Source organism: Bolinopsis microptera, chromosome 5 (genome assembly GCF_026151205.1).
Source record: "Bolinopsis microptera isolate Bmic1 chromosome 5, MBARI_Bmic_1.0, whole genome shotgun sequence".
Taxonomy (NCBI): domain Eukaryota; kingdom Metazoa; phylum Ctenophora; class Tentaculata; order Lobata; family Bolinopsidae; genus Bolinopsis; species Bolinopsis microptera.
Window position 1 is genome coordinate 21,379,807 of NC_087076.1, and position 16,152 is coordinate 21,395,958.

At 37.9% G+C, this 16,152-nt stretch overlaps 2 protein-coding genes across 2 annotated transcripts in view; one reads left to right on the top strand and one right to left on the bottom strand.

Moving 5' to 3' along the window:
* LOC134814780 (ankyrin repeat domain-containing protein 16-like) overlaps positions 1 to 8,930 on the top strand; it is a 47,197-nt gene extending 38,267 nt beyond the window's left edge. Inside the window, exons 6-7 of the mRNA XM_063823008.1 lie at positions 4,370 to 4,505; positions 6,891 to 8,930. Coding sequence (XP_063679078.1) covers positions 4,370 to 4,505; positions 6,891 to 7,084 — 330 coding nt within the window. The 3' untranslated portion in view covers positions 7,085 to 8,930. The remainder of the gene's footprint in view (positions 1 to 4,369; positions 4,506 to 6,890) is intronic.
* On the bottom strand, positions 142 to 3,068 carry LOC134814775 (putative transporter SVOPL). Its single transcript, XM_063822991.1, has 3 exons — positions 2,784 to 3,068; positions 2,255 to 2,471; positions 142 to 1,883 (listed from the first exon to the last, which is right to left on the bottom strand). Exons 1-3 carry the CDS (start codon positions 3,021 to 3,023, stop codon positions 913 to 915), a joined length of 1,428 nt encoding a protein of 475 aa, XP_063679061.1. The 5' UTR covers positions 3,024 to 3,068; the 3' UTR covers positions 142 to 912.
* Positions 8,931 to 16,152: the final 7,222 nt, after the last annotated feature.

The following is a 16,152-nucleotide window of genomic DNA, read 5'->3' on the forward strand; positions in this document are numbered from 1 at the left end:
TCGCCTAGAAACCTCAGAGGGAAGATTTAAATTTTCCCGATTTTTCTGATATGAGGGTTGATGAGGCCAAAATCGTAATCGGAATGATCGGAAAAATCGGGTTGGACAACTTTTTCTTAGGTCCCCTCATCCTTTAATTTTATGAAAGTTTATAATGCTACATTAATTTTATTGTTATATCCCTCCCGGAATATTGCTCATGTGGCTAATAGGATATTATTACAATGTACATGGGTACAATATCTAGACCTATCAACCGGGCATGTTAGTTAAATACTTGAAGTTAGATCTTTATACCTCTTAAAGCGTAAGTAATCAAGATACAGGGGTTAAAATACCAAGATAATTGCGTCTTGATATATATATAAACAGATAAACTAAACAGCCTGAAACTGGAAAATGTGCCTCTTTTTTGAAATAGGTACGTGAGTTTCGAGACAACACCAGTTGAAATTAAAACGGGCAGGAATTCTTTGATCCTTCAATTATCAATCATACAAATTGTTTAAAATGGTTAAAAAGATAAGATAAGATAAGATAAAAAGAGCGGAATACTACTAGTAAGAATTTCATGGGTATCAAATATCAATATCAGAACAGACTTGACTTACTGGTCTGTGCTTTGGAGCTCGGTTTAAGGGGAGGCATGATTTCCGAGATTAAATCACAACGGAAAGCCTCGATAGGAAAATCACAGATTCACAGATTTTAAATTTTACAAGACACTCTTCGACAATGATCACGGAATTGAAAGGTCCTTTTTATATTAGTGAAATTGACCAAAAAATCTTCACCATTTCCAGCTTTCCAGATAACAAAGAAATAGAACAATAATCATTCCTTACAACTAACAACTTGTACTACAAAATTTGAAGATTATAACACCAAAAGAGTGGATAAGTCCACCTTACCCTACTCGATGTGAGTTCCTGCTGTTTCCTTTCCAAGAACACACAGACAAATACTGACAACAACTGCCGCGATTTGAGCAAATGCTAACACAATTCTTGGGTGGAGATTAAAGATAAACTGAGAGCATGCAATACCAGCACAGGCCCCTATTCTGTTAAAAACTAACCCAAATGAAACTACAAAAGATCTCACTTCAGTTGGAAAATACTCAGCCCCCAGTATAAATTGGCTTAGTCCAATCTGGGCCGCACTGAATTTCGATATTGTGAAAAACACAAATGAGTACTTGTCGTTTACACAGAAGTATAACGCTGTAAGAGCAATCAGTTGCAATAACACTGATGATTGGAATGTCTTTTTCCGGCCAATGATCTCCATCAGTATAACTGCTACTAGGACTCCCAGGGGTTCGAATAAACTGATGACACCCAGATCAAACAGAACCGATTTATTGAAGATACAAGATTCATCTTGTGTCACTTTTATACCAGTACAGTATCCTTCATTTAGAAATCTTGGCATGGAGTAACTGATGGTGTAGTAGATGAATATTGCTGTAAATCCCAGCGCATAGACGACTACCAGATCCGTCATACGTCCAGTTGCCTTAATAAAGTTCAAGGCACCGAAAAGTCCGGTTTCCTTATTATAAGTGTCATCGTCATCTTCTACCCTTTTCAATTTGATGATACCGCTTCCGCTGTTGCAGTTGAGCTTAGCGATGGTTTGGACTGTATTTTCCGCTCTGTCCCAGTTTCTATTTTTAGCTTCAAATCTCGGAGACTCTGGCATGATGGCCAAGAAGAAGATTGATGGAGAAAACATGATTGCAGTTCCTAACATAAACCCTCTCCAGCCGTAAGGATCAATGACGTAGTACGCCAAAGCACTTGCCAGTGATGCACCAATCCCCCACGCCAGGGAAACATAAGAGATCAGAAATCCTCTCCATTTGACTGTTGCTATTTCCGCTGAAATTTATTTAAATTGAGTGTGTGCCGGGAAAAAATATATTTATATTGTTCTCCAACATATCCACGAAAATGCGTGAACAGTGATCGCTGATAATTATTGAATCGCCTTGATGAACAGTGCGTAACATAAATTTTTTCATTAAGAAACCCTCGTACATTACAATACATATTACATAATACTTAGACTTTATTTCGTGCAGAGCACTCGCGCACGTGCGGGGATGCTAAGAGCACTCGATAGCCGAGATATTATGGTATCGACGTATCGTAATTCGTAACATTTTGGTGCTAACGGATACTGATCAAAGCAGTGTCCTGAGCAATATCAGGGAATAAAAGTAGCAGAAATTATCTTGATCCGTGCTTACCTGTAAGAGCGATAGAAGGCCCCATCCCAATTCCCATAAACACCCCAACAAGTCCCCGCAGTACAGCTAGATGCCAGTATTTTGTAGCAAGTCCACATAGCAATCCTGCTATGGTAACTCCTATAGCTCCAGCTAGAGCTACTGGCTTCCTGCCAAATTTATCACCCGCTCCAGAAAAAAGGAGCGATGCCAGCGCTAATCCTATGAACACATTTATCTGCGAAAAGTAAAGAGTGCAAATGATACTAAACGTTATATTATCTGGCCAATCCTTCAAAAATAATGTTATCAAGAACAAACTTGGAAGAAATCAATTTATTAATGATCAGGTATGAAGATTAATAAACATATTTTCAAGTATTATATGTTACCAGTCCTATATTTTATCATGAAAGTTTCTGGGATGGCTGCTGAGTATAAGTTTATCTTAATAGCGGTGTTCTTCAATTTATTATTATTATTAAGACTTTAGATAATAAAGATTAAGATGAATAAAGATTATTAATAGAGATTAAGATTAATAAATTACCTGAAGAGCAGTAACCCAGAAAGTAGTGAGCTCCCACTCACATCTCACCATGATTCCAACTACCGACAGGACTATTATTTCTCCCCCTTCTAAGCAGCAGAAAAAGAATGGACCCAGACTAAAAAGAATGTTTCCACATCCGAATCCTGCTGTTTCCATTGCTTCATTTATATCTACTTCTGCATCCGGTTCTTTGTCAAAGTCATCCTTCAGTTTCTTACTCTCATCAGAATTGCTCATTTCATTACCAATTAACTGCTTCCCTGTGCACTTGCAACATACACTATAAAATTGAAAGAAGTGGGGTTAGACTATTTATTTCATCGCAATCTTCTAAAAGTAGGTAATCTTTGTGGCATCATTTTGAGCGAATCTTAACGATTTTATGGATAAACGGGTCACAAGCGATCAATTTCGCGGCGAAACTTGGTTATGTCATCTCATACGTTTAAACTTGGGTTATCAGTTATATTACATAGTGTGATAGAAAACATAACTAAGCACAACTATCCAATCCTAGAAATGGAAGGAAAAACATAATCACGGATAAGACGATTTATAAACATTAAACTGTCCCGATGTCTTTGACACAGACTTTTAAAGCCAGATTAAAACCAGTTAAAAACCAGTTCAACATCCTGACCATGATTAAAAACTAGCTGCTATATTATTATTGGAAACTAGCTCATTTATGTTAAACTGGTTTATCCACATTGCACGTCATGTACGTTGTAACTAGGGTATCCACTCCGATAATCGTAACCGATAATTATCTCCGATAATTCGTTAAAAGTTATCTGTTTATCTAAATGAAACATTTTTATCGGCATAAAAATTTACTAGAAATTACCGAAATTACTGCTACAATACCAATGTAAGTTGTAACCAAATATATGTGAATCTCACGACAAAAGATTAATAACAATTGGCGGTATCAAAACCCACGTACCAGGGTGCTTATTTTCCAATACGAGATTGGGGAGGAGGGGGGAGGGTAAGATTGTGGACGGGTTCTGTTTATAAACAAACAACAAACAGACCAACAGAGAGCAGATGGGTGTAGAGGCTCATGTGTCCTTCAGTTAAATACTGGTTAGACAGAAACAATTTGCAGGGCTAGTCCGAAGAAGCAGTAGAACAAGTAATGAACAAAACCTTGACAGTTAGCATTATTTTACCCTCCATCAAAAGGCAGAAAGGGTTGGTGGAGTTTACCATCGACCTAAAGTATCCATGTGCTCTTTAGAGCGAATGTGTCCTTCAGTTCTGCACTGTTCTTAACTTATTATGAGTCGTTACATACAAGGCGTTAAGGAAGCAGTTCCAGGGGCAGTACACGGTTATCAAATTAGTATGAGTTGTAGAAGCACAAGAGAGTATTATAACTATATAATAAAGCAGGTGTCGAGGTCACAGTGCACGTGGCCTGGTGGTAAGATCTGTTGTACATTTGTACAAACCTATTGTGTTTATAAAACCTATTGTGTTTAGTAACACTACCATAATATATTGTAGTGTTACTATGCTAACACTGCCATATAAGGCAATTCTCCCCATATTTCTATGGTAACCAAGTTTAATTTCAGTTGAATATGATAACGTGGTGCGTTAACAAGGCAGAACAAACAACAAAAAGGGCATCCACTGGAGATATTGACAAGCGAAAAGATTCCAAACGACTTGGCAAAAAGTCTCCCTTCAGGAAATCGTGTGACGAAAGTGGTACGTTTCATGAATTAATCAAGTTATAAGTACTAGTTTGCTAAACAGTGCAGTCAACCGGGGCTGACCGCTCGTTAGCTATGTACCTCAAGTGTGAACTAAGTTAACCGACTGAAACACTGTCCACATCTCAATTTCCACATTAAGGACGTGTAGACTAGCCGGTATATGGTGTGACGTTTGCTTTTGAGGGCTACGGGCGATAATTCCAAACAGCTTGCTGGAGGGAAGGCCCGGCCCGAAAAGAAGCCAAGAATAAGAGTAATGAGAATCAAGGACAAAAGAAAATTGCGATTATTTTGGCCAAAAATCGCGGCGCCGCGACAAGCGGTCTATTGTTCAATAACAAGCAAAACACAAATCAATAACTATAGATCCGACGACGTTTGTGACAAGTATCCGACAGCTGACAATCAATAACAGCACTGATTTCACCTACTGCACGATTTCATAATCCATTGTATGTCTAGTGGTCAAGTTAATGTCTAGTGGTCAAGTTAATGTTTAGTGGTCAATTTTATATGTTTAGTCGTCAAGTTAATGTCTAGTGGTTAATTTTATGTCTAGTGGTCAAGTTTTATATGGCTACTGGTCAACTTTATGTCTAGTGGTCAAGTTAATGTCTAGTGGTCAATTTATATGTTTAGTCGTCAAGTTAATGTCTAGTGGTTAATTTTATGTCTAGTGGTCAAGTGGGGGGGGGGGGGGGGGGGCCAATGACTACTTTTGGGGACTTGGGGAATTCCGTCACGATTTTACCCCGAGTCCCCATGATTTTTAGTCCCCATTAGTCCCCAAAAGTCTCCATTAGTCCCCATTTAGATGATTTTTTAGTCCCCATTAGTCCCCAAAAGTCTCCATTAGTCCCCATTTATATTTATCCTACTCTTATCTTGGACAAAACATCTCGATCGTATCGTTATTAAACTAACTTGAAAACCATAAATATCTGTCAAAAATTCTGGGGACTTATGGGGACAAATGGTGAATTACGTCAACGAGTTGACCTCTAGTCCCCATGATTTTTAGTCCCCATTAGTCCCCAAAAGTCTCCATTGGTAGTCATTGGCCCCCCCCCCCCCCCCCCCCCCCCCCCCCCCCCCCCCCCCCCCCCCCCCCCCCCCCGGTCAAGTTTTATATGTCTACTGGTCAACTTAATGTCTAGTGGTCAAGTCTTTGGCCGACAAGGTTACGTCAGCACTCAGCAGGCGAGTGGGAGCGGGTGAAGAAATGCTTGTGAAAGTGGATTCCTGGAAAGCAATTTTCTCCGCGGTTCATGCTACTCTGATCATTATTAGACTAACATTTTTTTTTTGGTTTTATGGTTATGTTCAGGTAGTTAATCTTGTCTAGTAGTAGTCTAGATTTTATCATGTGGGGCCTTACTGCTATGATCGCTGCCTACGAATCTGAAAAGAATGTGATACATCCTGGTTCCTTAATAGCGTTTATTATTTTATTTATTATTGCACATTGAGCTGCTGAGTGCTGTATTAACTGTTGCCGATCGGGAGAGACTCGAGGATCCAGGGACAATAGTCTTACATGTTCTGGAATTGCCTTTCATACATTACACATTTTCGACAATTCCCAGTTCACACACTATACATTCTTAAATGATATCAAGTGTCTAAACACACTCCATGTGGGCGGGGGGGCGTATCAGGTACTTAGTTCTGTAAGTGACGTCGACTAAGTGTAATTTTGGAATTTTGTCAAAAGACCCACCCACCCCCTTCGCGGCTTTTGTGGTACTAACTGTTGAGAAATCACGGTACTAACTGTGTATTGGTATATAAAATAAGATTGGGAAATGGGCAAAAAAAATGGGGGGAAATGGGGAAAGAACCTCAAACCCACTCCCAAAATTGAAATTTGAGGTAAAATGGATTTTTTGGGGTTGGAGACCCCCCTTAATAACCATGTACTAAATGTTTTTTGGGAGAAAATATGACCTCCCCTCTGCAATACGAGCTCAGAAGCGTGAGCTCTGCCTTCAGAGGTACGTATTGAGGATGACTCTGACAGAAAATCTTTTAAGTCAATATTTTTCTAAGTTTTCTAGAAACTACTTTTGTTCACGATTCATCTATTCATGCTACCCTGATCAATATTAGCCGAAAATATCTCCGCGAATTGTCGCGAGGATCTAAGAAAATTACGATTTGTCGCAGCAAACGTGAAAAATCGCGATCTTTCGCAGATAATGGGGAAATCGCGATTCCGCACGTGCCGCGATTTCCTTTTGTCCTTGATGAGAATCTAAGAAATGAGAATCTAAGAAATGAGAATCTAAATAATGAGAATCAAAGAAATGAGAATCAAAGAAATGAGAATCTAAGCAATGAGAATCTAAGAAATGAGAATCTAAAACATGTTTTACAGGACGAGAAGAGCGCTTTGTAAACTGGAGATCAGAACAAGGCAGCACTGCTCTACACTACGCAGCTAAGGAATCCCGGGATCATGAGATAAAGGCTCTGCTCCAGTTAGGGGCTGATAAGACAATCACAGATAACTTTGGAAGAGCACCCCTTGCTATGTCTAACAACCCAGACATTAGGGTACTCTTCGAGTGAGTCGTTAAATTAATAGATGTTATTTATATGGTAAAATTCGGATGTTTATGAGTCGCATGGTTGCAATGTATTCTTGTTTAAAATTGTATTGATCCCGTTTGATGCGACAAGGAAAAATGCTCTTATCAGGAAAGGAATATTATTTATATTGTATCATTGGCACGTCATGATGGTTTAAGTTTTATTCTCAAGGAATTCAAGTTGTGTTTAAGGTAAGGTAACTGGTTACTGGTTACTGGTTGAGTGTTTAGATACAGTTCTAGAGGTATTTATGATTCAGTAATTAGTGAGGATACACAAAGTCGTCCAATCAAAGATACTCAAATTCGTTTAAGTAGATGCTAATCAAATTGGCAAAAAATCAAATTCACAAAAATCTCAAGTTTCAACCTTTTCCTAAAGAAGACAACATTTGAAAAATACTAGGACAAATAACTCAAAGATCTACTCCTAAATAAAATCTTCAGCGTATAACCTTTGGCTCCATCGAAGAACACAGGAAACAAGTTCTATTATAAATGATCAATAAATTGGATTTTTAGATTATTCACAATTTTAGTTAATAAAAATTTGTGTCGGGGAAATCTGTAACGTATAACTTCTCCATAGAGATAAATTCAATGTTTTCTGACGGTTATCTCATCTATGAGGTAGATTCTTTTAGATTGTTCAGTCATACTTGATAGATACCCTAGATACTATTTAATCATCGTATAGTTAAGCATATATGGGTAAAACTTGCTATATTTAAGTAACCTGATAATGGGCCGCAATTCACAGCATGACAAGTAAATCACCGTCCTTAACTCAAAGATTTACCTCCTTAATAAAATCCTCATCGTATGATCTCTGGCTCAAGGAAACACGTTCCATTATAATTAATAAATTGAATTTTTATATTACTCAAAATTTAGCAAATACCAACACCTATACACACCACTGAGGGTAGTCAGTAGTGTAAATATATGTTTTACTATTTGTGCTACAGATTTACTTCGCGTTGGTCAACTCTAAACTCTTGCATTGTTAAGATGCTATTGTCACAAGTTATTTTCGCTAAGAATCAAAAATAAAAATGAAAACTAATTATAGAAAGAAGGCGAACGCTGATGGGACCCCGCTCTCTCCTCAATACAAGACATTCGGGAATCATACGTATCAAGTTTTGACGAAATCGTATCTAATCTAGAATCGAAACTTTCTCATTTATTGGAGATTGCATCAAGTCTGGCAACAATCGAATTAGAAAAATTAACAAACAGTTTTTCGATTAGCTTTACCATAGACTGCTCTTCGGTTTGAATAGGAGAGCCTGAAAGGTTTAAATTTTGACGTTTTGGAGCATCCTTGTGAGAAGGCGAACTACTGGCACTTACATCAGATAACTTCCTTTTATTATCAGATTGGTTAAGCGAAGAACCAGAAAAATACTCTAGAATACCAGCCATAATCATAAAATATGGCCATGGGAACAACTTAAGTTAAGCCGGTAAAGTCTTGTACGTGGTATTGAAGAAGTACGTGTTATAGTGTGTATAGAAAAGATTTTAGGGAAGTTCTAGAAAAAACAGGTAAAACCACACAACTTTAACGGTTAAAAAATGAATTAAATAAAGAAAAATGAAGTAAAGAAAGAAAGACGTATTGTAAGGATGAGAAAAAATGGGTAAAACCACACAACTTGAACGGTTAAAAAATGAATTAAATGAAGAAAAATGAACTCAAGAAAGAAAGACCTATTGTAAGGATAAGAAAAAACGGGTAAAACCACACAACTTGAACGGTTAAAAAATGAATTGAATAAAGAAAAATGAACTCAAGAAAGAAAGACGTATTGTAAGGATAACAAGATGATGTGATAACAAGATGTACAGCTTAAGGTACCTGCTCAACACTCGATAGTCCTACCTCAATAGTCAGACACGCACACTGAGCAAGGAAATTAACAAAAGAAAACAGAACAAAAACAAGGTACACATGGGATGTGGAGCGGTATTAATTATACCGGTGTTTTAGCGGCGCCCGCTAGTGCGTGTACCATGGTATTTAATAGTAAGAGTATGTTACCATGGTAACGCGACACATTATTAAAGCAACAGCTGATGTAACCATGACTGTAACGCGATATGTTATGAAAGTGGCGGGGGGGGGACCAATTACCTAATTATTCTCTTTTTGGTGATATGGGCATACACTTGTTGACATATTAACCTTGAGTTATGAATATTGAATATGATGGAAATAAATATCACATCAGAAATATTTAACTTTTCGATTTTGAGCAGCCATAAATTAGTAATCTTGTGATAGTTGGATACCGCCGGAAAGTGAAACAAGCTAAAAGTAAATTCAACGAATTGACCTCTAAACGAGCATCAGCATCAGCATCAGCACATGCCACTCCTCATTTAGAGGGGCATCTAGCTGCTCCTGCTCCATTTTTAGGTTCCAACTTGATAAAGTAATAGGTCTTTAGGGTACAAATGAAACCAAAGTGAGGTGGAAACACTGAAACAGCTTGCTAACCGTGTGTAACGAGGTATATAACAAAAGGCCAATAAAACATAAGAAGAAGAACTAGTAGTCTAAAATGGCGTGTGCCCTCGTGAAAGGAGAGTAAAACATTAATTTTAAGCTGGAACTGTCTTTGTTTCTCCCGGAATTTTCTTCAGTTCTTTTCTGCAACCTCTATTTCTGTCATATCCTTAAACATTGTGTATAATTAAACTTTCAAATCTCCCGTACCCTAATATTCTTCTTAAATACTTACAGGGACATAAATTTGAATTAATCTGCATAAGTTTGATAAATTATACTATTTCCATTTCGATCCTCTATCAATAATCATCAAAGAAAAGGGAAAGTATAAGCATGCACTATTTTTCAAAAACTTTAAAACTAGCTCATCCTTGCAATTACTTCAATAAATAAGCTTCAAACATGTCCAGATAATCAATTAGATAATAAATTAGACAATGTCCTATTAGATTCCTAATATCTTGACACAGTTTTTGATTACTTTGTATGGGTCGATTTTCTCTAGGTATCGGGAATTTCTTTTCACAGCCATTCTTTCGTATAATAGTAATATACACAAGCAGTGGTGTGTGCTGTACAATGTTATAATGTTGAAACTTATAGAATTTGAAAGTTACTGAATTTGAAATTTCAAATATAATTTTCTATGTTTACAACAGTGGAGCATATTTTTTTGTCAGCAATATTTTATTAAGTTCCGGTTAAAATTGAACTGTAAATCAATCTAATTATAACTAATATAACTTACAATGATTATAACTAATATAACTTACAATGATTATAACTAATATAACTTACAATGATTATAGCTAATATAACTTACAATAAATAATAATTATAACTAATATAACTTACAATAATTATAACTAATATAACTCACAATAGTTATATTTATAACAATTTCTGCCAGAAAATAATTATGAATATAACACTATTTTAGATAGTGCCATCTGGGGATGTGTCCCTTTACAATAGAGTGCAATGTAAATGGCAATCAAATATAGAATCATTATTTCTATATTGATATGCTCTTGAAATTTACAATTCCATTCAGCACATTTTGGCTGGGTGTAAAGTAGCTCTTAGTCTTGAAGGAAGATATAGATGGCGTCGCGTCAAGGTTAATTATTAATATAACAACATAACTATTTTCAATAAATTTTCACGTAGAAACAGAACTTTTTGGACTATACCCCGACTATACTATAGATTCTATGTGATTCAACTTACTGCTGAGGTCGTTTGAGAGTAATTTACAAAGGGTCTCTATGTTCTTTGCTGTTTCAGCTTTTGATGCACCCTTCCGATCCTAGGGTACCTGCAAAACCAGTTATTTATTAATAATGATGTCACTAATTGAATCATATGGTGAATGGTGGAATAAATGAAGATGCTATGTGGGCGAATGTGTATTGTGTATCATATAAAATTCCAATGGTTCAAAGCGTCAGAAAACCAAAATGTGATTGACATTTAAATCCAACTACAAAACCTTTTTACAGAAATGCATTAAAAATCTGATAAAGATTGCTATTCAGTATTCATTGATAAAATAAAAATGTAACTTAAACTTACAACTCTGCGTCAGACATTTTATCTGCAACGTTCGTGATGAGCAGTTCATCTACACAATAAATGTATTTCCTTGTGTATCGCAGTTCTTTTTCTGTGAGATATTGGTCGACAATCGACGTGGTCTCTTCCATATATCCATAATAAACTAATAGTTTAACGATGGTAAAATTTGTATCATGAATTAGAATTCATAAATTTAACAGCTGTCGATGTTAAAGTAACCCTAACGTAATATTGCTACTCGGTGCATAACAACATTTCTTATCATATTCCTTATATTATCTTTTAGCCCAGGTGATCGCGGTAGAGTCTCTGTCCGCGACTTCCCTGCATAGTAGCAGTACACTTCCATCTGTTTTTAAAACAATAAGCTAAATAGAAGTCTTATGAAGTACAAGTCCCCTCCTTCTCCTCATCAGTCCTCCTCCTCACTCCTCAGTCCTTCTCCTCCTCCTCCTCCTCCTCGTCCTTAGTCCTCTTTATCAGTCCTCATCAGTCCTCATCGGTCCTCCTCCTCCCCAGTCCTCCTCATGGGGCCTTTTCCTGGGTCCTCCTCCTCTTGGGTCCTCCTCCTCTTGAGTCCTTCTTCTCCTCCTCCTATTCATTCCTCCTCCTCAGTTCTCCTTCTCAGTCTCACTCCTCCTCAGCCCCCCTCCTCTCCCTCCTCAGTCCCCCTCCTCAGTCCCCCCTCCTCCTTTTCCTCTCTTTCATCTCTCAATAATTTGTTCAATTTATAATTATTGTTGGTGTTATTGTTAACATAATTTATTGTTATATACTAAAATGTTTTTAAGCGCATTTGAGCCTGACTCAAAATGTGCTCAAGAATCTTTGTGTTTAACAAAGTTTTACTCTCCAGTAATAAAACTTTTCATCCCTTTTTATGTTATTAAAAAATGTGTAGACTATTCTTTGTGCCTAATTGAAGATTAAAAGTTTGAGAAAGGACCATGGTCATTAACCGGGCTACCCATTTCTGCAGATAGCCTGTTACAAATTGTGGAGAAAATTTAAATCAAAAGTTACAATTTTTGTCCGTTTGGCAGCTATATTTTCAAAACGGACAAAAATTAACGGACAAAAACGGACAAAAAATAACATGATCCCCCCCCCCCCCCCCCCCCCCCCCCCCCCCCTATTAATCAATTACAATTTAAATATATAACACCTGGACCCCGGCATCTGGGTTTGATCTATTGATTCTTTCTAATTAATATCAATTTGGGTTTCGGAGACAATAATTGACTATGTATTTTAAAGGAACATTCAATTGTCATGAAAATGTACGCCAAATTGCCACAAAAATTCGGACTTTAAACATTTATTTAGTCCTGTTTAGTCCTGTTACATTTATGTAGCCCTTCCACTTCCACTTTACCACTTGCACTTTCTGCAGCCGCTTGCGCTCGGTCTATCTTATGGATGTTGTTGTTGTATGACACGTGGCTTTTAACTATTTCAACCAAATCGGTTAGGTTTATACTGGGAGCACTGGGTTGGTCAGCGGACGTCGCACTGGAACATGTCCCACATCCTATTATTTTATTACAATTAAATTTACAATTGAATTGTAATTTCTTTACAATTAAATCTGAACCATACCATTAATGGTAACCTCGTCAGTCAGTTTGAGGCGAGCCTTTATGATGAACTCACTGTCTTTCCAATACTTCAGTGACATCTTGACACGTTAGGGCCGCTCCACTTTACATTGCACGAGAACAAACTGAAGAAGACCTGGATCCTCATAGATGTTAGGGAAGAGTTTCAGTATCTCCTGTGCCAATTTGACGTGGCCAGCTGCGATACTTGAAAGGTAGCTAATAGCACCTATACCCGCTCTTGTGTATTGCAAGGTGTCCACAAAATCCGACACAGCAAGCAGCTGAGAGACCATTTATCTTCTTGGGTATTTAGAAGAGCAGAAGTTCTCTTAGGAGTCAAGGAGTTGCAATGTAGGAGACATAGTTTTCGCTGCTTAAGTGATCTCCAACGTCAGCAAATCGAAAAGCACGTGCAGGTTAAAATATTAAAATATGCAAAGTCTGAACCCTCTTATCCTTTAGAATACACACCTCTTGTTGGGCTATGTTTCCGCTGTTCATCTTTGTTCTGGGTTCTATTTGTCCCTCATCCTTTATTCTAACTGGTGAACTAGTTCTTCTTCTTTTGTAAAAAACAAAGTTTGCGCTTCTGAATAGATCCTCAAACTCTGCCAGTCGAAAGATACTAGCAGCAGATAATCCCGTCAGGATTTCCAAGCTGGTATCAGCTGGTCGTCTTGTTCCCACTTGCAGCTGATAATCCTGTCAGGATTTCCAAGCTGGTATCAGCTGGTCGTCTTGTTCTCTCTTTTACTTGTCCCACATCCTCTTATTTTATTACAATTAAATTTTAATTTATTTACAATTAAATCTGAACCATATCATTAAGGCCACAGGTAAATTTAAGGGGTCTCTGGTTTATATTTTTAAAAATTTCAAATTTAAATTTAATTTGAAAAGTATGATTTACTCCGTGGCCTTAATAAAGGTCCCATCCATCAATGTAGTGCTAGTCTCAAAGTCACCTTTAGTGCTCATACTGATGAGGCTGCGTACCTCGGACTTCACTAGATTAATGTCGAGCTCTGAAGGGTGCTGAACCTTGGCAAACCTAGCCAACTCTTTTTTATTCTTTTTTAAGAGAGATCCCATGACTTGCATCAGTATCTCCTCGTAGCCCAAACTAATCCAAGGCTGCAGTTCTCTCACATTGACAAAGCCACTCAGCAGCCTTTTTAATGCGCTGAAAGCATTGCGACCATTCAGATGAGTTTTACATACAGTTCTTAGCCAACTCTGGTGTAACCTATATCTTTAAAAAACTTTGGACTCTACAACTTGTTCAAAAGGGTTCTAACAGTTGTATATAGTCTGCATACCAATGTGGTATAGTACTGCATGACTAAGTCCTGACTTAATAGGCTTCTTAACAAATGATCCAAACCCTAAAATGTTCTGCTGCAGTGGCTGACTTGGTCCTGGAAGTGACGCCGACGGGGGCCTAGGCCTCACAAGTGGCTATATCTCCTTGTTTTAAGTAAGAATCTTTGTTAGTTATGTGGATATTATTTATTAGCATTGAGCATGATCATGTAAACCATATTTGCTTGCCTTTCTTCTGTTTGTGCGTGTGTGCTTAAAAGATCATTGATCGTATTCTTCCAGCTCTTGATACTTATAGAACTAAATAGAAACCTGAATATTAAGCAAATAAACAGATTATCAGAAACTTAGGGTTCAGTTACTTGCGCATAGTATGTGTTTTAAAAAGTTATTATCATGCTCCAGCAGCTGATTTTTAGTGGAATTATATATAATATTAAAGTAATAATTCATTTCAAGTGATTAAAATGACCTTATAGACAACCATATCAAAACCAATTACCTGATGCAAAATGACTTCAAACAAGTAAAGTTTTCATTAAGGGGGGGGGGGGGGGGGGGGGGGTTCACCCTGATTTTTTTGTGAAACTTGGTTTCGAGATAGCAGTTGACCAACAAACTAGGATCAGTGACCGAACTTTTGAGGGGGTTCCGGACCCCGACCGCCAAACGGTGCCCGCGGGGCAGCCACGCCCATATTTGGGTCCCCCTCTCATGTGTAAAAGCGACCGTCGCTTTTGATGACGAAAAGTGGCCCTTTTGGGTCACTTTTTTTTAACAACGTCGACTTTTGGTCGCTTTTTTCACGTTGAGGCCGCTTTTTGGTCGCTTCTGGTCGCTTTTTAAATTTTGGTCGCTTCTAGTCGCTTTTTGGTCGCTTTTTGGTCGCTTTTTGGTCACTTCCGGTCGCTTTTGGGTCGCTTCTGGTCACCTTTTAGGGTTCATGTCGCTTTTACACAAGAAAGGGGGCCCTTTAGGTCGCTTCCGGTCGCTTTTGGGTCGCTTCTGGCTACCTTTTAGGGTTCATGTCGCTTTTACACAAGAAAGGGGGCCCTATTTGGTCCAAATTAGGCCCAATTTAGCCAAATAGCCTGAACATGCCCAAAAACCAGATTTTAGGTGCTCTACTTGTAGCTAGTGGTCCCCTGAACTCGTATATGAATTTTCATTAAGATTGGACAAAAAATGACCGAGTTATGAGCCAAAAACCATATGACCATATTTGGGCATACGCACCAAATTTGATCGATTTTGGCCCATAGATTGGTCACATATCAATATTTTTGAATGAAACCAACTTTATATGGAAGGTAAGCCTATACTACACATTCTAGATATGATTATCAGCTCAGTATCTACCTAACTGTGGATTCTGTGTTCAAATAATCGCAAAAAATGAACAAAATCGTCCATATCTCAGTTCGCGATATTTGCGAAACGGATTTTCTAGTTATATTATATAATATTGAAGTAATAATTCGTTTCCAGTGATTAAAGTAGGGCCTGTCGTGATATCATGGATCGCTTAGGTTCCACCAGGATCTGGTAGTCCTCATAATTCTGCGGCCTCTATGTGTCGTCATCTCGCACAACTCCGAAAAACCGTTGTGAGTTTGGCATGTGAAAATTTGCAGCCCTCCAGACATCGATTGGGTTAACGAGTTGTCGTACGTCACCTAAAGATCGGGTGACAGGGGGCTGAACAGGCCAGAACCCAATTGATTGGGTCTGAGGTCACGTGATTATGAGCCTGAGGTCACGTGACTATGACGTCACCAGAGCTCGTTCTCCGTTTCCCGCTCTTTGGACCAGGTGAGCTTGCATGCTTGTGAAAGTGGGTGTAAGTACAGCTGTACTGTAGTTACATCCAATTACCCCTAATAGAACGAAGATTTATTTTCTGACAGAAAGCTAGAAATTTACCAAAATATCGACTTTGTTCAAAATTTATTTTGATGACCACTCCTGACCTAAAATTGCACGAGAAATCGATTAAACTTGGTTTCGGAACTCAACAATGCTTCCTTA